The sequence below is a fragment of the Cylas formicarius genome, unplaced genomic scaffold, assembly GCF_029955315.1.
Source record: "Cylas formicarius isolate icCylForm1 unplaced genomic scaffold, icCylForm1.1 PGA_scaffold_3__17_contigs__length_32017465, whole genome shotgun sequence".
Lineage (NCBI taxonomy): Eukaryota > Metazoa > Arthropoda > Insecta > Coleoptera > Brentidae > Cylas > Cylas formicarius.
In genome coordinates, this window is record NW_026844326.1 from 12,597,917 (window position 1) to 12,618,118 (window position 20,202).

At 32.2% G+C, this 20,202-nt stretch overlaps 3 protein-coding genes and 3 non-coding genes across 8 annotated transcripts; 5 read left to right on the plus strand and 1 right to left on the minus strand.

Moving 5' to 3' along the window:
• The first annotated feature begins 37 nt into the window (after nt 1–37).
• On the plus strand, nt 38–109 carry Trnad-guc (transfer RNA aspartic acid (anticodon GUC)). The gene has a single exon. It is a non-coding gene; the product is annotated as a tRNA-Asp (tRNA).
• A 411-nt stretch (nt 110–520) lies between these two features.
• Nucleotides 521–592, plus strand: Trnad-guc (transfer RNA aspartic acid (anticodon GUC)). Its single transcript has one exon. It is a non-coding gene; the product is annotated as a tRNA-Asp (tRNA).
• A 391-nt stretch (nt 593–983) lies between these two features.
• Nucleotides 984–1,055, plus strand: Trnad-guc (transfer RNA aspartic acid (anticodon GUC)). Its single transcript has one exon. It is a non-coding gene; the product is annotated as a tRNA-Asp (tRNA).
• Nucleotides 1,056–2,173: 1,118 nt separating this feature from the next.
• Nucleotides 2,174–11,336, plus strand: LOC132699973 (uncharacterized). Of its 3 annotated transcripts, none has more exons than XM_060666989.1 (4): nt 2,174–3,332; nt 3,383–3,566; nt 9,143–9,369; nt 10,960–11,336. In XM_060666989.1, the coding sequence occupies exons 1-4, from the start codon at nt 3,326–3,328 to the stop codon at nt 11,283–11,285; spliced, it is 744 nt and encodes a 247-aa protein (XP_060522972.1). In that variant the 5' UTR covers nt 2,174–3,325; the 3' UTR covers nt 11,286–11,336. The 3 variants fall into 3 exon arrangements, with proteins under 3 accessions (XP_060522972.1, XP_060522971.1, XP_060522970.1); XM_060666988.1 differs by having other exon boundaries at nt 3,396–3,566; XM_060666987.1 differs by having other exon boundaries at nt 2,174–3,566.
• A 4,038-nt stretch (nt 11,337–15,374) lies between these two features.
• Nucleotides 15,375–17,650, minus strand: LOC132699512 (glutamate--cysteine ligase). Its single transcript, XM_060666274.1, has one exon. The coding sequence runs from the start codon at nt 17,437–17,439 to the stop codon at nt 15,526–15,528; it is 1,914 nt and encodes a 637-aa protein (XP_060522257.1). The 5' UTR covers nt 17,440–17,650; the 3' UTR covers nt 15,375–15,525.
• Nucleotides 17,651–17,779: 129 nt separating this feature from the next.
• On the plus strand, nt 17,780–20,166 carry LOC132699513 (cell cycle checkpoint protein RAD17). The gene is made up of 7 exons (XM_060666275.1): nt 17,780–17,956; nt 18,011–18,253; nt 18,310–18,599; nt 18,657–18,785; nt 18,842–19,020; nt 19,393–19,852; nt 19,907–20,166. Exons 1-7 carry the CDS (start codon nt 17,939–17,941, stop codon nt 20,001–20,003), a joined length of 1,416 nt encoding a protein of 471 aa, XP_060522258.1. The 5' UTR covers nt 17,780–17,938; the 3' UTR covers nt 20,004–20,166.
• Nucleotides 20,167–20,202: the final 36 nt, after the last annotated feature.

Sequence of the window (20,202 nt, forward strand, 5' to 3'; positions counted from 1 at the left end):
ACCGCAGTTACCACTTATGGTCTTAAATTTCGTAGAGTCTTCGGTAGTATAGTGGTAAGTATCCCCGCCTGTCACGCGGGAGACCCGGGTTCGATTCCCGGCCGGAGAGTATTTTTTTCCAAATAAATTCATTTTTTTTTAAACTATTCTTTTTAAATGTGTTTTTTTCTCTCCCCCCCCCCCCCCCCCCCCCCCAACAGTAAACTAACCAATTGTAATTCCATAAATACTGTCGTCAGCCATTCCGAGTTTTTCCGATACTTTAATCACGAGTTGGGAGCGATTGTATATTTTCGATAGATTTGTAACACTGATGTTAACTGCAGAGTCGTTTATTAAACAATCGACGCGCAAAACAAACTCGCCATTAAAATGTCGCTTATAATCTTTGTTGTATAATAAGCTGTTATATGTTTTATTTTATTATATGTTGTTATATTTTTTAATTTTTGTGTTAATCCAACCACGAGCGCAAATTTTTTTTTTCCGGAATTCACATGTTCGTCTAAATTTTGCAGAGTCTTCGGTAGTATAGTGGTAAGTATCCCCGCCTGTCACGCGGGAGACCCGGGTTCGATTCCCGGCCGGAGAGGATCTTTTTTTATTGTCATTTAAAATCAATTTATTCGCAATGCTATAAACATTCGAAGAAAACTGGCCCAAATGCCAAAGATAATATCTGAAACAAAACAAACGCAGGCATACATCTGGGAATTTGCTTTAAGTTTGATATTGTATCGCTTTGTTTTTCACATTAAATGCCTAAGCAAATGATTTTAGGTGTAAAATGCCGTTATGCCCGAGAAATATTCATAATATGTTTAGATACATTTTTGCTTAACATGTGGTTATTTTTCCCTCGGGAGATCAGGGGAAAGAATCTCTCCGATTAACAATAACAATAAAATTTGGATTCACCTTTTTTTTTTTTTTAAATGGTAGTCTGTACAATTAATAATCGTTTAATAAAACTATTTTCATAGTCTTCGGTAGTATAGTGGTCAGTATCCCCGCCTGTCACGCGGGAGACCCGGGTTCGATTCCCGGCCGGAGAGTACAACTTTTTTTAAATAGAGGCCTGAAAAAAATATTTTGGGAATTTTGATATGGTTTTTAACGCAAGATATTTGCTGCAAATTCGAAACCAAAATTTTTAAACATCTTTTATATAGCCACTTTAAAATATTTCATTGTCTTTGTTTAAATGTTTTTATCTCTGGAAAATAAGTGTCTAGTATTTTAGAAACGCTTTGTACGTCGTATTTTTCACAAAACACGCATTGTAGAATAAATTTACTAGCCTACTTCTTTTTCGTCATTAGAATTGTTTCACTTTTTTAAAAACAATTGTATGCATTGATGACTTCAAACCAAAATATTTGAAAAACAATTTCTTCTATTAAGAATGATTGGGAATTAATTTATAATAAAAATAAAATACTGGATCGTTCAAAGAACTATTGACCTTTTGGAAATGAGGGAATACATAGTAGGTAACGCCCCCTAGGAGTAAGAGCTACATTTATTAAATAATGCCCTGTATACATAACAATTAAATTTAAAAGTTGGAATTTCATTTCTACAAACAAAAAAACGTGGATAATTTTAAAATTAATTATTTAGTTCCCCAAATCTTAAAGTTTTCAAATTTTCACTCCAATTTAAAATTTCTAAATTAAAATTTGGTGGGCGTTTTTGAAAAATATTTTAATTTCTAAAGATATAACCTAAGAAAAAAATGACAATATCATTCAAACCTAATTAATTAAAGAATATTACTCTCCACTTACTCAACCATCCAGTATAATGTCGTCGCTCAACATATCCGAAATCGTTTACATAAATAGGGATTGTGTTTTTGTCTTTTAGAAGTTTTTATAAATTTACAAATATACCATTTCTATTTTCCGGGCTTCAAAAGTATTTAAATCAGTTACATTAAAACTGTATTCTTGTTTAGTTTCGGTTATTCTAAAGTCCGGAAAATAAAAATGATGCATTTCGGCAGATTTTTTTTAATTTGTATATATGTGTAAAGCTAAAAAAGCAAAAATACCTTTTTCTACTCTGTTCTGGAAAATATCTAATTATATGCCGATCGAACGTACGGAAAGGGTCATTTTACCACGTCAGTTTTGTTTCGCACGGATCCGAGTCAGTTCGGACATTTCCGAGATATTACCTCACGGGTTTGGGAGCAATGGGATGTTTTCGGAGATATTACCGACAGCTTGATTTTTGACGTTTATCAATTTTGTCGGTCATGTCAGTGAATGTATTCGTGTTGTTTTGCAAAAATGTACTTAAAAACTAACGGTCGTAGAAAAATTATAATATGCAACACCTTTGATAATAGTATATTATGCAAAAAGTGTGGTAAACGGCATTTGAGTGACGAGTTTATTTGGCACGAGCGGAGCGAGTGTTTAATAAAGAAGTGACTTTAAAAAAAAATTCCACTCCCTTCTATAAAATACCTAATTATACACCGATCTAGCGTACACTTTACCACATGCATTTCTTGTCCAATGGATGCGAGCCAGTTCGGACATTCTCGGGCTATTACCACGGGTTTGGAAGCAATCGGGTGTTTTCGGAAATTTTATCGCTCGACTTGAATTATAACATTTGTCAATTCTGACGGTTAGGTCAGTGGAAGTATTCGTATTGCATTGCATAAATGTACACAAAAACTAACGGTCCTTGAAAAAGTATAATATGCAACACGTTTGGTAAACTATTTAAATCAGTCGTTTACAACACTTGTTGCATAATATACCATTTTCTACTTCCTTCTGTAAAATACCTAATTATATACCGATCTAGCCTGCGGGAAGCGTTTATTAAATGCTCGGTACGGTCGTGACTCAAATGTACTATTTTCTACTCCCAATTTCCCCGAAAAGCCGAAAGTTAGTTAATTTTATTTTATTTTATTTGATTTGGTTCGGGCAAAGCACATGCACAAATACATTACGCAAAATCTAATTTTCGCAGGCGCAAAATAATATGTGAACAACAATTTTAATGGAAAAAAAACTATTTTTTAGGTCATTATTATGAAACCGTGTCATCTTTAAGCGTTTCATCCGCAGTGGTATCCATATACCAGCGAATTTCTTTGTTGACCTAGAAATCAGCGGGCCCACTCTACCTACTTCACTTTCATAAAATGCTTCGGCGGGTTATAATGCATTCTAGCAGCAAATTATTCAAAACAATCGGCCGGTCAGGTATACGCGGCCAGTTTCCCAAATGATGATTTGCCGGTAACAGGATTTTTAAACGGAACAAAGGAATATGGTTTTGACAAAGAACGTCAATAATGTTATGTACGTCGTGTTTTTAATTTTGTGCACATGTATACCGAATACAAAACCAGCCCGTTCGTTTAGTTTCCCTGGACCCTTTGCTAATAGAGACAACCAGCCGGTTTTGAAGCAGTACAGCGGAAGACGAGTCGAAAATGGTTCCTTCCGGATGGTATATTTTCACGACCAGGCGATAGCGGTGGTCGAGTTGGGTCCCAAAAAGCTGCTCCTGAATTGCGAAATTATCGAGGTGTAGTAAGTAATATTTTAAATTAAGACTATTGGGTACATATTTCTTCCATTTCTTCACTACTTACCGCAGCAAAAAGCGAGTTAAATATTTACTATACCGCTTTTTCAAATATATAAAACGGAAAACCTCCTTTAAGCTACTCTAAAAATATTACATAAATACTCTCATGACTACAAATACTCTATTTTAAATATTTCTCGGAAGCTAAAAGTGCTATGACAATTTTGGTATCTTTCGTTTTACAAAACATTATAAGGTTGGTTTTTTTACACTCTTCATTGTGTAAAGACGATTTTTTCTTCAAACAAAAATAATTTTTAATTAATTTTTTTTTAGTAATCAATTCTATTGTTTGTAACAACAGTGATGCATCTGGTTGATACATTTTCGCAGAAATTTAATATGAACGGGGTGTCTCAGTAAGGACAACGAAGCACGATATTCGGGAAAGAGTCCTAGAAGTCCTAGAAATTAAAAAAAAATGTATTAAGTACATCGTCTCAAGACAAAATGCTGGAAATTACTTTCGATTTTCTGAAATGACCTCCAGGTCGCGTAATTGTTATCTTGAATTTTAAAACTCGGTTTATACAATAATTTCTATAGTTAACTTAAAGCTGAGAAATATTCATTCTGCAAAGTCGCTAAAAATTGATTTTCCTAGACTATCAATCGTGCTAGGAGTGACGCGATTGTGATTGCTTACCTTGCCACCAAGTGGAATTTCCTGACATAATCGCTAAAAACATAATTTTATGAAAAATAAATTAACAAATGCATCGATATGGGCTCAACAGCCCACAAAAAAAACCCATTACAATATCTTTATCCTAACCTAAAATATGAATAAAAGACCTTATCGTTAAAAAAAAGTTGGAATTTGGCTAATTCATTATTTAGAATGCCAAATAAAATTTAAAATCAAAATAAAATGTTATTATTTATAATTATTTTATTGAATTATATGCTTAGCCGTTTTAAAATATTTAATATTATCACTTATTCTTCCATTAATGATTAGGTTTAGTCAACTAACCAAACTGAAGAACAACCAGTTTTTTAAATTATAGAATTATTTAGGTAGTAAAATATGTATTCCAATATTGAGTATTTTGTTTCGTTCCTTACGCGTTGATTTTTTCTTAGTACTATGTTATGATGAGTTTAAATAAGGCAATTTTACTTCTATAAATATTTAACAAATTTTAAATAATTAAATCGGTAGGCAATCAAGAGACGATGTGATAAGATGCGTGGCGTTTGGTCAGACAAAAACAAAATTTGTTTTCATGGCAATCTTGATGATTATAATGGATAATGACTTTCTTTTAATGGAAAAACGAGTGATATATTTGAAACATTTCAAAACAATGTAAAAATGTCGGCTACGGAGTAATTTGGTGCCCTTCGAAAAAATTGTAAAAAAAATGATGAACATAAATAATAACATTTTATTTTGATTTCAAATATCAACAACCCGTAAAATTTTCCCTTTTTTTTTTCTGTGATTTGACTATCTAACAGAAAAAATCAACAGTCACAGACATTTGACAATGTCCTGTTCAGAAAAGAACTTCTACATTTTGTCTTTGCTTTGGACGTCCTTGAATCCTTACCCTACCTCCACTTTTCCATAGTAACTTTTACAAACTGCGTTTGATCGAAGAACGTCGCATTTTAAAAAATCTAAATGCTCGGGACACCAAGCTAATAAAATGAACATGACGTTGTATTGTTTAATTAATTTTGTATTCACGCATTTGGTTAACTGCACATTTGTATTCTGTCGAATATTATAATCTAATGTCTTAATCTTAACAGGCTTGACAGGCTTTTACGAATGTTAAATTTTAATTTAATTTTGCCGATAAAGGTACAGGGACGGTCGAACGAACAGACATAATTAAAATGGGAGATTGACAATTGGTATTGTCACAATTGCATTAGTCTAAACATTACCGTTGTATATTTTCGTAAACCTGATTAAATTTCGCTGGCCAGTATGTAATGGCTTATTCTTAGTTGTGGTTGATTTAATCAAAAGTTATAACGCAGCTTAAATACTAAATACAAAAAAATCAATACTTATTTATTTCAATTCACAGCTACTCACAAAAATAAGCAATACATAAAATGAAATGACGTCACAAAAACTATAAACTCTCTTTGTATCTCAACGGTGCTGCCTCAGAAGATTATAGCATACCTCATGACTGAATCAAAGTTCGCATGATATGAGATTTTAAAAGTTTGACTGTTCATGTATAATGACAACATTCTAATACAATCTCAGAGATGATATGTTTCTCCCATGATGAAAATTCACTGATATAAAGTCCTAAGAATTTTGTTTCTGTTTGTTTATTTAAAGTAGTTCTTCAAAGTTAAAGTTATGAGGTTAAGTTAGTTTATATCCTATTTTGTTCGCAAAACAATCACGTTAGTTTTATTTTTATTCAGTATCAGTTTATTTGCATTAAATCAGTTATCGATTTCAACCAGGGTTCTGCCTGCTTTTTCTTGTATTTTTAGAAATATGGAACTTATCAAATGAGTGGTGCACAGCTATACACGATGTAATTTCTTTATTTCTTTACTATCTGTCTTCTCTAGGAGAGATACGATTATATTTAGGCGTTTCCTCGAATTGCATATTTATTTAATTTATACAGAAGCAAATCAATACAATGGTAGGCTTTGCTTAAAGCTAAGAACGTATCTAATGCTAAATTTGCAAGATGGTCTAAAATCGCCATGGTAAACTGAAAAATAGCTGAAGTAATTGCCCGTCCGATTAGATTTCCGTGCTGGTGATTTTTTAGTGGATTACAATCTCGCATAAACTTAGTTTTAAAGTAATAATTATTTCAACAATTATTCAAGCACTTGACAATAAGCTAATCCATCTATGGTTATTTAAGTCCGAGAAACTCTTATCATATGTCTATGATTACAATGTGTTTGTTCTTTTATTACTTTCGTATATTGCTTAATTGTTTTAAACCACTTTTATTTTAAAGGTTGATCAAAATTGACGATCGTATTATTTTATCATTTTCTGCACAAATAATCAAATTTTTCTTAATGCGTGCATTAATTCGAAAGTTGAAGGTTTTTGTTTACAAAACGGTTGTAGCTACATAAATCAGCAAAAGTCGTTTAAGTTAGTCAACTTCAAGTTGTTCACCTCTATTGCACCGAAGATAAGAACATGTAATAGAATTCTATAAATAACAGGTATATGTATTTATTTATTAATTTTGTTTATTCATTAATATTGAATGGGTTCAAATTTTTAGGTATATAATTTCTTGCGAAATTTTACCACGTCTTCACTTTACCTCTTCGAATCGAGGATACCAAAGATATTTCGTTATTTCATGCAACTCAACAGAAAATCAAAAATTAACAGCTTTAAATACCTCTTGGGTTGAAATTTAAATCTTATCGAATTTATTCTTCATTACGGTGATAAACGAAGCGATTCACTTTGTATAACTATAAATAACTAGATATTATATGTGAACTAGAAAACTTGTACTTTGAAAGTTTAAAATGTGAAGCCAAAAAATAAAATTTGACCCATGTTACATTACACATTTATACTTTGTCTACGTTTTGCGGAGTACAATTTATTCAATTTATTGGTGTATATACTACTTTCCCTTGGTAATATTGCAAAACCGGTGATAATTAAAACAAATTAAATACATGGCCACGATTACACACCATTAAATAAATTATCTCGGCCTTTGTTAGTTTTGCACTTTTTTAATGGCCGACGCTAGCAGGAAATAGTGTAAAGGCCTTTTTTTATAAAAATTGATCCTTGTGTCCCTTGCAATTCCTAAAAATTCTGTTTATTAAATTTCGGTTTTGCGACTTGTTATATATTTATTATATTTCATTTTTGCGGACAAAGTTCGGAAACATCCTCGAAATCAATTTCTCCTGTCTCAAACTTATCTGCATAAACAAATATTGATAGTGATTTTTATTTGTCTCGTCAATATTAACTGCAAATTGTAGTACATGTCGAAAGAAGTCTGTTTGGAAACAGTATTAAAGTTTGAACAAAATGTTTTTCTCCATAATATCTCCAAATCTCCAATAATATAAGTTATAACTGTTGTGATTACTTGTCATTTATCGACTGTAAAAAGGAGAAGAGGAAACGTTGTTGAACAGAACCTAACCTAACATGACAGAGAGTGTTAATTTAAAATCAGTGTATTCATTATTAATAAAGTTATTTTAGTTTAATACATCCGTGTGTTCGTAAATTCACAATAATAACTAAAACTAATTGAATTATAAAATATAAATTTGGAACTTTCAAAATATTTTTTTTGTTATATTAAGTTTTATTTTTTTTATTGAATATTTCCTTTTAAAAAAAAGGCAAATTAGTTTTAATGACGTTTATTTTGTAAATAAGTTATTTAACAGTATATTATGCAACAAGTTTGATAAACGACATTTTAGTCTCGATTTTGCCTCAACAACTATAATGGTCATAGAAAAAGTATACTATGCAACACGTGGATAAACGTCTTTTGTCACTCGCTTTGCTCAGCTCGTGCCAAATTAGACTCGTGACTAAAACGGCGTTTATCAAATTTGTACAATAAACTATTTTCCATAGAAGTAGCGGTGGTAGGCACCATTGCTTTATTATTGACACTTAGTGCCGGTTAAATAATTAGTGACCTCTTATATTCGCTAATTAAAGTGACAAAATCGCAAATTAGACAAAACTGAAATATAACTCTTTTATTTTTCGTCTTATAAATAAAATCTGTCAGTGTTCCATTTGGAAAAATAAATTCCCCAAAATATATCGGAGACTCTATGTCTGTCGTATTGGAGGCATTTTATAATAAAAGAGAACTCCATCACTACAAATCCTTTATTTAAGTTGCGTCATGAGGTTCAGACATAAGTGCGTGAGATACATGACTAAGAGCCCGAAATTATAACCTCTCAATACCGTAGAATAGAAACACCACAGACCACCGAACAAAACCCTGATGCATCATGTTCAATTGATTTTCCGTTACAACCCGTTTAATCAATGATATAAATCTTCACTAATTTAAGAAATCTTGCAACTTCACTAATAAAGAAGTTAGCAAAGTACCGATTGATCTTTTTTTCACACTGTATATTATTCCATTATAACTCATATAAAAGCCTAAATCGAAAATAATAGTCATTGATTCACCTTTTATCGATTATTATTAATTTAATTTTAACTGCATTGATGTAAACTTTTATAATTTTATAATATATAATATAATAAATAAATGTAAATTTTGTCAAAAAAGCTTTATAAGCTATTTAGGAATGTGCATAGTGCTTATTAGTAAAGCTATAAGTGTAGTCCCATGTTATTGACATTTAAATTTCCTAACAGACGTCGTCAAAGACGAGTTTTGGGTTGCAATTCGACGTATATGGTATATGCAAATATATTAATGGTTGATCTCTTTGTTCACTTAGTAATTTTTTATTTCTATCATCAATTAATTCTGTCATCTTCGCAATCTCTCTACCTATATCGTGTGTTGTTTTAAAGCGAACCGGATCAATATCTGAAAGTTCTCGGCGACTTCCATTCGATGGCCAGACCTGTTGGCATTACCTTTCCGGAAATGCTAACGCTGATGGACCAATGCAAAGAACTGGAGGACATCAAGCACACAACAAAACACGAGGAAGAAACGAAAAATAGTACTTCCGAGGATCAGGGCAGGAGTATATTAACAAACGATCCTTTTACGTTGCTGCGAGGAATCATACCAGGTAAAAATATATTAATATTCTACACCCGTCATATCGAAAAATGTAATTATTTCAGTGGTTGTAAATCGTGCAAATTACTATTTAACTTAACAATAGGAAAAAGTACCCTTCGACTGCCACATCGAAATCGACCTAGGGGCCTCAGTTAAGGCAAAAACAAATATAATTCAAGAGCACAAACAATCACAAATCAAACAATAAATAGGAGTTATGAATCAGTACTGACGTTTTAAACCGCCATTATATATAGAGAGAGATTATAACTAATAAAAATATCGTTTTTAACATTATAATCTCCTAATAAACCCTATATACTTTAGAGTATTACTAAAAAGTTTAAGTTCAGTGCTAACGACTATTTGTGATTACTTTAGTGCTAAATATTATTTATGCTTAGCTTATAGATTTCAAATTGCACTTTAACTGTATGGTAATTGATAAAGAGGATAATAATAAAAAATAATAATATTAATAAAACTACAAAGAAGTGTAATTTGGTAGGTATTTAAATCAGTGGTGGTTTAAGTAATAATCCTTTAGATACAAAAAATAAAATAAAAAAAACTCAAAAATGTACTTTCTCCTTTAGTAAAGTCGACTTTTTATATCAACATTACTTTGGGATGAGAATAGATATAATGATTATAAGAAAAAAAGTTAATTAACATATGTCGTAACCCTTTTAATTTTTGCGCTAGTAGTAGTAGGTGCTACACTTTTCATAATTTTCTTATCACTTTAGGTATTATTTTAAACGTAAAAGTTTTTTTTTTAGTTTTGACACGTCCGTACAGCGTTTGAACAGAACAGATTTGTTCTATTAGACTTACACGCAAGATTTCGAGTAAAGAAAATACTTCGTTGATACTGGTTTTGATTTTTCGCTGAAATTTGATTTGCGTCCACCACAAAAATTAATTTTTTACTTTTGCCAGTGACTTCTACATGAATATTTGGATAGAAAAAAATTATGATAAAACGCGATGAAAATGGTGTTCTCACAGAATAATACGACCAGTACAAAGTAATAAACATTCTTCCAAAATAACTTAAAAATATACCATACATTCAATTAAAAAATTGATATCTTATCCAGAACACTTTTTAGGCACTAATGAATAGCTCTTACGTAGAACGTGAACCTTAATATATTGGCTTGCGTTTGCTACTCGTTTATTTATTTATTTTTTTCTTTTTCTTAAATTTATTGTATTTTCTGCAATTATTCTATTTAAGCTTTGCTGATTTGATAATCTGTATGGTTTTGTAACTAATTTGAATGGCAAATAATATTTTAGATTGAATAACCAGAGATATTTGAATGTACTTGTCATCGTAATTTTATTAACCCTGATAACGATTTCTCTATATTATTGGTTTAAAATTTCAGGCACTCATTGAATAATAAAAAAACTCACTTATACAATAATAACTAAAAAAAAATATCTCCACAAAACATCCTTTCAACGTTGGGATCGTTTTTCTCGAAACTATAGAGCTTCTCCAGTAACTGAGTTTTTCATTATAACGGGCAGTCGAAGAGCATTTAACTATCAAAACAGAGAAATAAGCATTCCATATTTGTTTAAGGAACTAAATGGTGTGGAACAGGAGATATTGCCAAAGATTATTTCGATTTAGGTGCAGAAACGAAAGTAGACTCGTGCTGTCGGAACCACGATCTTTGTCCCGTTAAAATTCGCGGCAGGTCTCAACGCTACAATCTGACGAACAACTCGATATATACAAAATCGCATTGCAGTTGCGACGATAAACTTTTTCATTGTTTGAAAACCCAACAATCCCCGATAGCCAATTTCATGGGAAATATTTATTTTAACGTGGCCAGAGTCCAATGTGTGCGCGATGGGAAAAACGGCAATCGAAATTTCGGGAACGTTAAGCATCGTTTTTAATTGCAGTTTAACCTATTCTTAATGCTCTTTAAATTGACGTGAAAAATATAGTGTGATAAGTATTACGCATGGTTTTTATTTTCAATTCCTATGTAGTTAATTTCTCCTTTGAAAATTCCACCTCCGCGTCTATTAATTATAACATCAAAACGTCGCTTTGATTTGATTTTAATGAACTACACGTAAAATTTCAAAAGTGAACTCGATCGAAACGAGAATGACACCGGAAATGAAAGTGAGGCAAATTTTGCGACAAAAAAAGATAGTAATAGGGATCCGATCGATGAAATCGATTCTTTTCGAAAGTATATGCGCTCCTCACTAAACTCGAGATCTCGGTAACGGTACTTCCTACGGGACCCCCATTGGTACAGAAATGATCAGCGTAAAAAAAAATTGTCTGCCCTTTCTACGTTCTCTGTTCCAGGGTTTTTCGACGATAACTTCCGAAAGGTTTCAGATACACGCTTCAAATTTTGCTCCTTTTTAACCGTCCACGGGGTGCATAAGATATGTAAAAATGGCTGCGTTCAAGCTTCGGCTTTCATCTTTTTTTTTTTTCGATTTTCGACTGTTTTTTGGACGTGAAATTTGGTTGGGGGGGAGGGTAAGTATTAAAAAAAAAATAAAAACTGCGTTTGCAGGGTCCAAGAAAAAAATCAGTTCTCGAAAACAGTTTACGCGACCTAAAAAAGTTTTTCAAAAATGTACAGGCAAATTCAAAAAAACTGAAAAATGGGAATTGAAAAAAATTATTGAAAATTTGCTCTAACTGAAAGACGATGCTTCGAATGTCAGTCCATTTTACATGGCGACATAGCCCGCATAAACATATAAAACTTTTATATTTAAGGTTTTCATCTGTTGTACAGGGTATTCAAGATATTAAGTGCTATATTCAAAAATTAATAGGTGTCTTAAATTTGCTATCGTCTTCAGATTTCCCGGAAGTGTAGAAGTTCACACCCGCATTTCATCTGTTGAAAAACAACTTCCTCAAATCTCGTAAAGTGTTTTTAAAAAAAAAATTGAAATTTTTTTTTGTATATTTTGACTTCCAGAAAAAACATTATTTTCTCGAAAACTATTTACCCGATCGGCAAAATTTTTGAACCAGGAAATGGGGGAGATTTGGGACCATAACTTTTATTCCAGGCCTTTTTTCATTATATACAGGGTTTTTTAATTATAAACAAAAATCTAAAAGAAACTGAAAATCGTTCTTTTCGCTATTAAATTATTAGCAGTAAATCAAAATTCGTGGAAAATATGGCCAATTGGTTTAAACGGTGTTATAGGCCATATTAAGAGCTATAATTTTTGTATTTACGGTTTTCTTCTGTCATATACGCTGTTCAAGATATTTGAAAATGAAAATCACCATTTCTCGCCCTCACGTCATATACTATTACCACGTTCTGCATGGTTTTAGAAAACAATTATTTTCTTCAAAAAAACTTACTCTATTGGAAAAACTCATATATCAGGAATCTATGGCTATAACCTTTATTTCGAACATGGTTTGAATTATATACAGGGTGTGTCGTTGATTGGCAAAAATATCTAAAACATCCTAAAAATTTCCGATTTTGTGGGTAAATTATTGAGGATAAATGAAAAACTGTTTAAGATGCGCTAATTTGATTTGAACAGTATCTTAATCTGTGTCGAGAGAGAGTTTCAGGTTTCGTCAATTATACAGGGCTTGCGAGATATTTGAAAAATATCATTCGAAAACGCTATTATTTATACAAATTTAAATATTTAACAAAGTTTTCCGTAACTTCGAAGTTCGGCGAGACTTGAAAGATACTTTATACAGGGTGTATGCACAATAAAATTACATCGATATTGCGAAAGTTCTATTGTGGTCCGCAGGAGCACGATAGAAAAACAATGCGTGCCTCTAGCACAAAAAACTGCTAAACGGTTTCCTTTTGAAATACAAAGCTGTTTCGCGCTACACGCTACAAACTTGCCCGGCCCAGTGACGATTTTTCGAAAGCAATCTTGTTTTTCTCTTGCTCATTTATGTGAAAGGGAGAATTTCGTGTTTTCATCGTTTAATTATTTTATTTATATTATTTTATGATGATCAATATCTTTGAAATGTAAATTTTATGTAAGAACATATTTAAAAAACTTTTTTAGCATCTCCTAAAGTTCACAGTTATATTACTAGATTATCTAATCAATAGCATGAGTTGTAATGACTATTAAAATTGACAAGCACTTGCTAGACTAGTATCATATTTATTATCAAAGAGAGCAAATTTAAACACTCACTAAAAAAAATAGTAAGTAAAACAATATACTCCTTGCAGGAGTTTTTTCAGAACAACTGGGAGAATGTGTGAATGCTGAGGGAATGAATAAGCGGTGTGAGTGAAGGAAGTGTGATAAAATTTTTAATAATTTAAATTTTTAAAACACCTACAAAAATAGCGAATGCAAATTTATACATTTTACTTATAAATTCAAAATATTTAAGTCGTTTGACATGTTTTTTTTTTCTACTCTGTTCTGTAAAATACTTAGTTATACACCGATCTAGTCTGCGGAAACTGTCATTTTACCACGTCAGTTTCGCTTCCCATGGATCCGAGCCACTTCGGACATTTCCGGAATATTACTGCACGGGTTTGGGAGCAATCGGATGTTTTCGGAGTTTATTAAACACTCAACTCTGGTCGTGCTAAATAAACTCGTAACGCTTCCCGCGCCCTAGATCGGTAGGTATATACTTAGGCATTTTACAGAAGGGAGTAGAAAAATAATATATTGTGCAAGTGCAGTAAGCGGCATTTAAGTTACGAGTTTAGCTGCATTTTTGCAAAACCAACACGAATACATTTACTGATATGAGCGTCAGAACTGACAACCATCAAAATTCCAGCCGTGAGGTAAGATCTCCGTGAACATCCAATTGCTCCCAAACCTGTGCAGTAATCTCCCTAGATCGACGAACGTACGGTAGGTATTTTACAGAATTTTACAGAAGTGAGTAGAAAAACAGTATTACAAAAGCCCGTGGAAGTTTCTTAAAAAAAAAAAGCTAAACAATTAGTCAACTTTATGTAGTAGGGGTTTGAGTCAACACGCAATACATTTAATATTTTATTAGTCTTCTCTATTGTTACATTTTAATTTTATTACACAACATATCACTCTAGTTACAAGATATCGATCGAACTGGATCTAAACTGGAATGGGCCCGATAATCCAGCCAATTTAGACATTGTGAGGCAAATTTTATTTAGAGGGAAAAGGGTAGTAACGAGTATTCTTTTTTTGCCATACACGTTAATACTAATACTAATAAGAGATTGTTTTATACTATTTCTCAATTATTATACCTGTTTTATTCATTTATCCTTCTTTGAACTAAGTGATTGTGATATATTTAAGTATATTACTAAAGTAATAAGTGGTCTGAATTTGTTTTATAACCAAAATATCTAAATATGATTCGATAAATAAGGTATTTTACAAATCTTGCGGATTCCTTTTGGATTCGAACCTCCTAAAGAAGTTCAGAGGATTTTCAATTTGGAATTATTTAGAAAATAGTGCAGAAAAATAAAAGTAAAACATCTAAACAAGTGTAGTAACTTTTCACTTTAAAAATATTTATATTTGTGAAATCACCCTGTAAAATAATGTTCACTTTGACATTATGTACAGTAATTACATTACATATTAAGTTTTAAATATTGGGGGCCTCATATTAGTTTAGACTGATGTTACTGCGGCCCGTATAAAACTATTCATTAATTTTTGTTTTATTAGAACTCAAGTTGTGATTATAGCCTAAAAACTATTTTAAAATTATAATTGCTTACATCGCTGAGAAAACGCGATTGGCACATTAGATGACGCCATGCTATCGCGTGTTGGTTTATTCTATTGATTAGAGCTCTACTTCCTCCATCTATTCTTGCATTACAACTGCGTAGTAATTTAGAAAGTTATCGGCAATCAATTTCATTTATGTGATATAAATTGAAAAAAACTTATGACATTCATATCTTGACGTAATACTTCATAAATGTTAAAAAAACGGAGCACATACATAAAATCACAAAATGATATATTTTATTGTGAGTATTTATTGAATAAAATAAAATATTTAATACAAATGCATTTCAAAATACTTATTACAAATGAAACAAATAGTGCCAACAACGATTTATAAAAAACAATCTGGTCCTAACAAATTCCCTGAACAAAAAAGCAACAATCAGACATCATTTTCCAAGGCATGTGGTACATTTTCTTTCGTTTTGGACATAATCCTAAAGCCAAGCAGGTCGGGACAAGACTTAATGTCTTCTTGAATATCTCTAACGGTTTCCAAGAGGTCATAATTAATTTCTTCAGACACAACAGAGTCATGTTTATAAGCGGGATGCTCTGTTACAAATTTTCTTATCCATGTGGCAGTTGTTAGGATCTCTCCCGAAGCTCTTTGTTGAATGAATTTTAAGTATTGTTGAATTGTACAGTGAGTATCAGCATCTACGTCCATTCCACTCAAATAACTCTGAATTAATGGAATTAATCCAGGAAATTCGCCTTGCTTGCCATTGATAATTTCATTAACCGTCATTTGTCCTATTAGATTACACTCTTTAAACTCACTGGCCATTGCTTCTTTACAACATCGATTCGCTTCAGGTGGGCTAACATCAGTTGTTATATCCTTGCGAAACCAAAATCTCTGCTCCCTGCAGGCGTTCCTTAGCTGTGCATTTTGCATATTATCATCCACTTTACTAATAGGAATGAGTAAATTAAGCTGGTAGGATAATATAACTCTGGTTAATAGCACCACAAAGCATACTATAGCAGCATTTTCAAAATCTGTTATTTGAACTTCGCAAGGTCGAAACTCTACCCTCCAACCAATTGTGGAATGAGGGGGTGGGGGCTTAAATCTCATTGTCTGCCAGTTAGTGGACTGGATATTTTCGAAATGGTCAGTATCTTCTTCATCATTTTGGTTAATTTTTTCTGAAAATAATGACACAGTGTCTCTGATGAATAAATGTGCAATATGCTGAGCTAGCAAATCGTCGATGCCACTATTTCTAAGTTTTTCATAATCTTCTTTATTGTATAAAATAGGAATGTCATTATATATTTCTCCCTGTTCAGAGAGGTAGGAATCAATTGAATCATAACGAGACTTTTTTATCACAAACTTGTTCTCTTTAAGAGGTTTTACTCCTCTTTCTTCCTCAGTTCTGCAGTCAACAGATCCTGAAATAACGTTCCATCGACAATCAACATCTGTAATGAAGCCTCTATGAACAGGCGAAGCAGCAGTTAAGGCTAACATAATTGGACACAGAGGTGTAAGCTGATCATACAAAATTCTGGCCTCCTCAATATTACAAGCTTGAAATGTAAGCTGCAGGCAGCAACAACCCATCCCGAAGCCCATTGCATCCATATACACACAATCTGGTTTAGCAGCTTTGCGAATTTTATAAGAGTCATCTACAGGAATTTTTGTATCTGTATCTCTAAATATCGGCAAGTTAATGGCAACATGTTCCCCACGTCTTTCACGAATGTTTCTGACAAGGTTCATAAATCTTGGATGACCAGGAAATACTGCAGCATCTGGGAAAAACAAAGATCTTGTGTTACCTTCATTTGGAGTAGGTACAGTTGGAGGGTCAGTAAAATTTTCACACCCTAATCTGGGAAAGGCTGTTATTGACAGAGCACACTCATCCTGAGTTAGCAATTCCATTACTTCCTGACGTCTCATTTTCATATTAGCTTCAACTACATTAAAATGAGCAAGGGTGCCTTCATAAGGTTTACCAGGTGTTCCTTCTATCATGTAAGCTGCAAATTCAGGCCTCCACAATGACTTAACACCATTAGGGTCATTATATTCCTTTTCATTAAGCACAGATAAGATGTCCACAGCACGAAGACTAACTTTTACCTCCTTGGCCCCTTTATTAAATTTTACTAAAATGTATTCAATTTCGTCCCCCCATTTAAGAACATCACCTTTTCTATCTCTAAGTTTCTTATAAATATTTATAAATTGATTAATTCCATGCTCTCTGACATGTTCGGCTAATTTTTTTGTTTCTTCCCAAGTTAATGGAGTTCCTTCCGTTAATAATCCCATTTTTTTTTAAATGAACTTCGCCAGTAACCTATTTAAATGAAACCGATCTGCTTTGAAGGAGTGTTTTATCCTCGGTTTTATCTGTTTATCTGTCTTCAAGGTCTACAATGTAAACGATGATGACTATGCATAACTTTTGAATACAAAAGCGTGTGTAAGTTTCTAATAAATCATAATTTGGCATTAAGCAAAAAAAAAACATTTTCGGTCAGAGCAGTGTATAACGACAAAAATATTATTACTTTCGCTTCAACAGGCAAATCAACCAAAATCACACGCCCAGTATCCGTCATCAAGGGGGTGTGGAGAGTTCTTCTTCAACTTTATCGATGTAGGTGACAAACTTTATTCTGATTGATTGGGTCAATAGAGGTAAAAAGATAAAAGATACGTCAAATTTAAAAAAACAACATAATACTCATGTTTTCGTTGGCTTAGACTTTCAAAATAAGAAATAAGGAATAACGTTGAAACGAATTTTGTTCAAATTGTGAATAAAATGAAAGGGTTTGGCCGTGTAAGAGAGTTCCAGAGATTTAATAATTTTTGATGACATTATTTTATTTTACAGTGGAAATCCTTTGATTTTGGACCTGAAAGTAGTGTTGACAATACAGAGGAAAACATATTACCTACCAAATTATTAACCAAGTCATTAGATAATGGGCAAACTAGTGAAAACAAGGTCTCTCTTTTAAACCTTCAAAAAAAGATTGTTCCTAAGTCAGTTGCTGATCTTGCAATCCATACAAAAAAAATTCAAGAATTACAGGGATGGTTAAAGTTTAGTTTGTCACCACCTGGCCAAGAAAAAGTAATAAATGAATTTACTAGCATGTGATGTCCGAAAACTTTGTTTTATTTCTGCAGAAATGTACCCCAATTTTACTGCTGTCTGGTCCCACAGGCTCTGGGAAAACTATAACTCTGCAAGTGATTTCAAAGGAGCTTAACGTAGCATTAATAGAATGGGTTAACCCAGTAGACATTGACTATGAAGTAGGCAAAGGATCAAGTCAAAGAAACCGCTTTTTAGAATTTTTTCATGAATGCAAGTACAGTTCCTTATTTGACATAGAAAATAACAACAACATAATACTTGTGAAAGATTTTCCAAACGTATTTGTTAGAAATCCTGATGAATTTCATAGTGTTCTCGAGTAATGATACACTATGTTTTGTTTTAATTATATTTAATTGCATCTCAATATTTTTAGTGAAATTTATTTCAAAGGAACACATCCAGTTGTATTTATATGTACCGAATTTAACAGCGGCACTATAAATTTACAGAGAAATTTATTTCCAGAAGAAATACTAATAAAATACTCCATAACTCACTTTAGGTAAAACAGGTGTTTTACCTTTGCATTTAAAATGTACTTATAATACCATGTTTCAGTTTCAATGCTTGCGCACCAACTTTATTAAGGAAGGCTATTAAAAGAGCTCAGTCCATTTTTTCTGATAATTCTAATGAATTACAAAGTGTTTCAAGTAATACAATTGATGCCATTATTGCTTCTTCTTTGGGAGACATAAGAACAGCTATGAATCAGTTGTATCTTGCCAGCTTTAAAGGTAATACGATTTTTCTGAAATTTTGAATTATAAATGGTACCCCCCTCTATGACCCAACTGTCATGGTCAAACAAAAGATGTAATGTAATGTAATGTATAAAATAACCATAATGTTTCATATATTTTTGAAATCAGCGGAAAAGGAGGTTTCTTTTTATGTAATGATATAAGGGCTTACAATTTTAAAAAATGTATATTTTTTGGCACATCCTGTATATAAATATGTATGTAATCTTAAATCTACACATCAAAACCTATTACTTTTGCATTAATTTTTTTTTCTAAAATGTAAAATAAAGTTAGAGGGGGCTAACATTTATAATGGATCACCCCCTGTACACTTTAATAAAAAGAGTTCTGGTCCTGGTCAAGACTCAGAAGACCGGTCTCTTATGAAGACAAATAAAGAAAAACAAGGAACTAAAAGAAAACGTAACAGTAAGACGGAAGCTGTGGTAAATATATACAGGGACGTGGCGTTAGGATTGTTTCACGGTTTGGGAAGAGTACTGAACCCAAAAAGAATAGAACGTGGAGGATCCTGGCGCATTTCTTGCGATATTAACCAACTTGTTGATGAATTTAGCACACAGCCGGCAAAGTTTAATGCTTTTCTCTATGAAAATTATCTAAAGTACTTTAGTGAACTCGACGATGTAGAAAACGCTATAGAAATATTAAGTTCATCAGCACAATTAATGGAAAATTGGGAACATCATGAAATAATGGTGATGGCTCTGTGGATGTGTGTTCTGGGTCTAATGACTTTTAACGAGCATAAGGTGTCAAAATGGAATCAAATAAAAGGGCCAAGGAAAATTGAAAATGCTGGGTACGTGTAAATCGCAAAATAATTGCCTGAGTTTGTTTTTCTTTTTTTTTGTAGGTTTTCAAAAGACAGTGTCAACTTCAATTCAGAAGACAAGTTTTACTACAATATTATAACCAAATCAAACAAATATTATAAATTTAATTGCGATTAACTAATAAATTTAATACCTTCCTCAAATTAATGTCAGTATACCCCATAATTAGTTTTTTCTAGTTACTCATGAAATCCGCTAAATCCACAAAAATTGGTTACCTTATATTTACATGTTGATATAAGGTAACATTTGTAGGAATTCATAAACATATTTATTTAGATTATGCCCCCAAATAAATAATAATTACTGGCATGTG

Excerpts from the sequence above, each read along its gene's own strand:
- LOC132699973 (XM_060666987.1), top strand. The coding sequence starts at position 3,301 with ATGGTTTTGACAAAGAACGTCAATAATGTTATGTACGTCGTGTTTTTA. Across the intron at positions 3,567-9,142 it reads TGCGAAATTATCGAGGTGTA|CGAACCGGATCAATATCTGA; the intron begins GTAAGTAATATT and ends GTTGTTTTAAAG. Across the intron at positions 9,370-10,959 it reads GCTGCGAGGAATCATACCAG|GAACTAAATGGTGTGGAACA; the intron begins GTAAAAATATAT and ends TATTTGTTTAAG.
- LOC132699512 (XM_060666274.1), bottom strand. The coding sequence starts at position 17,439 with ATGGGATTATTAACGGAAGGAACTCCATTAACTTGGGAAGAAACAAAA.
- LOC132699513 (XM_060666275.1), top strand. Across the intron at positions 18,254-18,309 it reads CACCACCTGGCCAAGAAAAA|AAATGTACCCCAATTTTACT; the intron begins GTAATAAATGAA and ends TTATTTCTGCAG. Across the intron at positions 19,021-19,392 it reads GTATCTTGCCAGCTTTAAAG|ACTCAGAAGACCGGTCTCTT; the intron begins GTAATACGATTT and ends GTCCTGGTCAAG.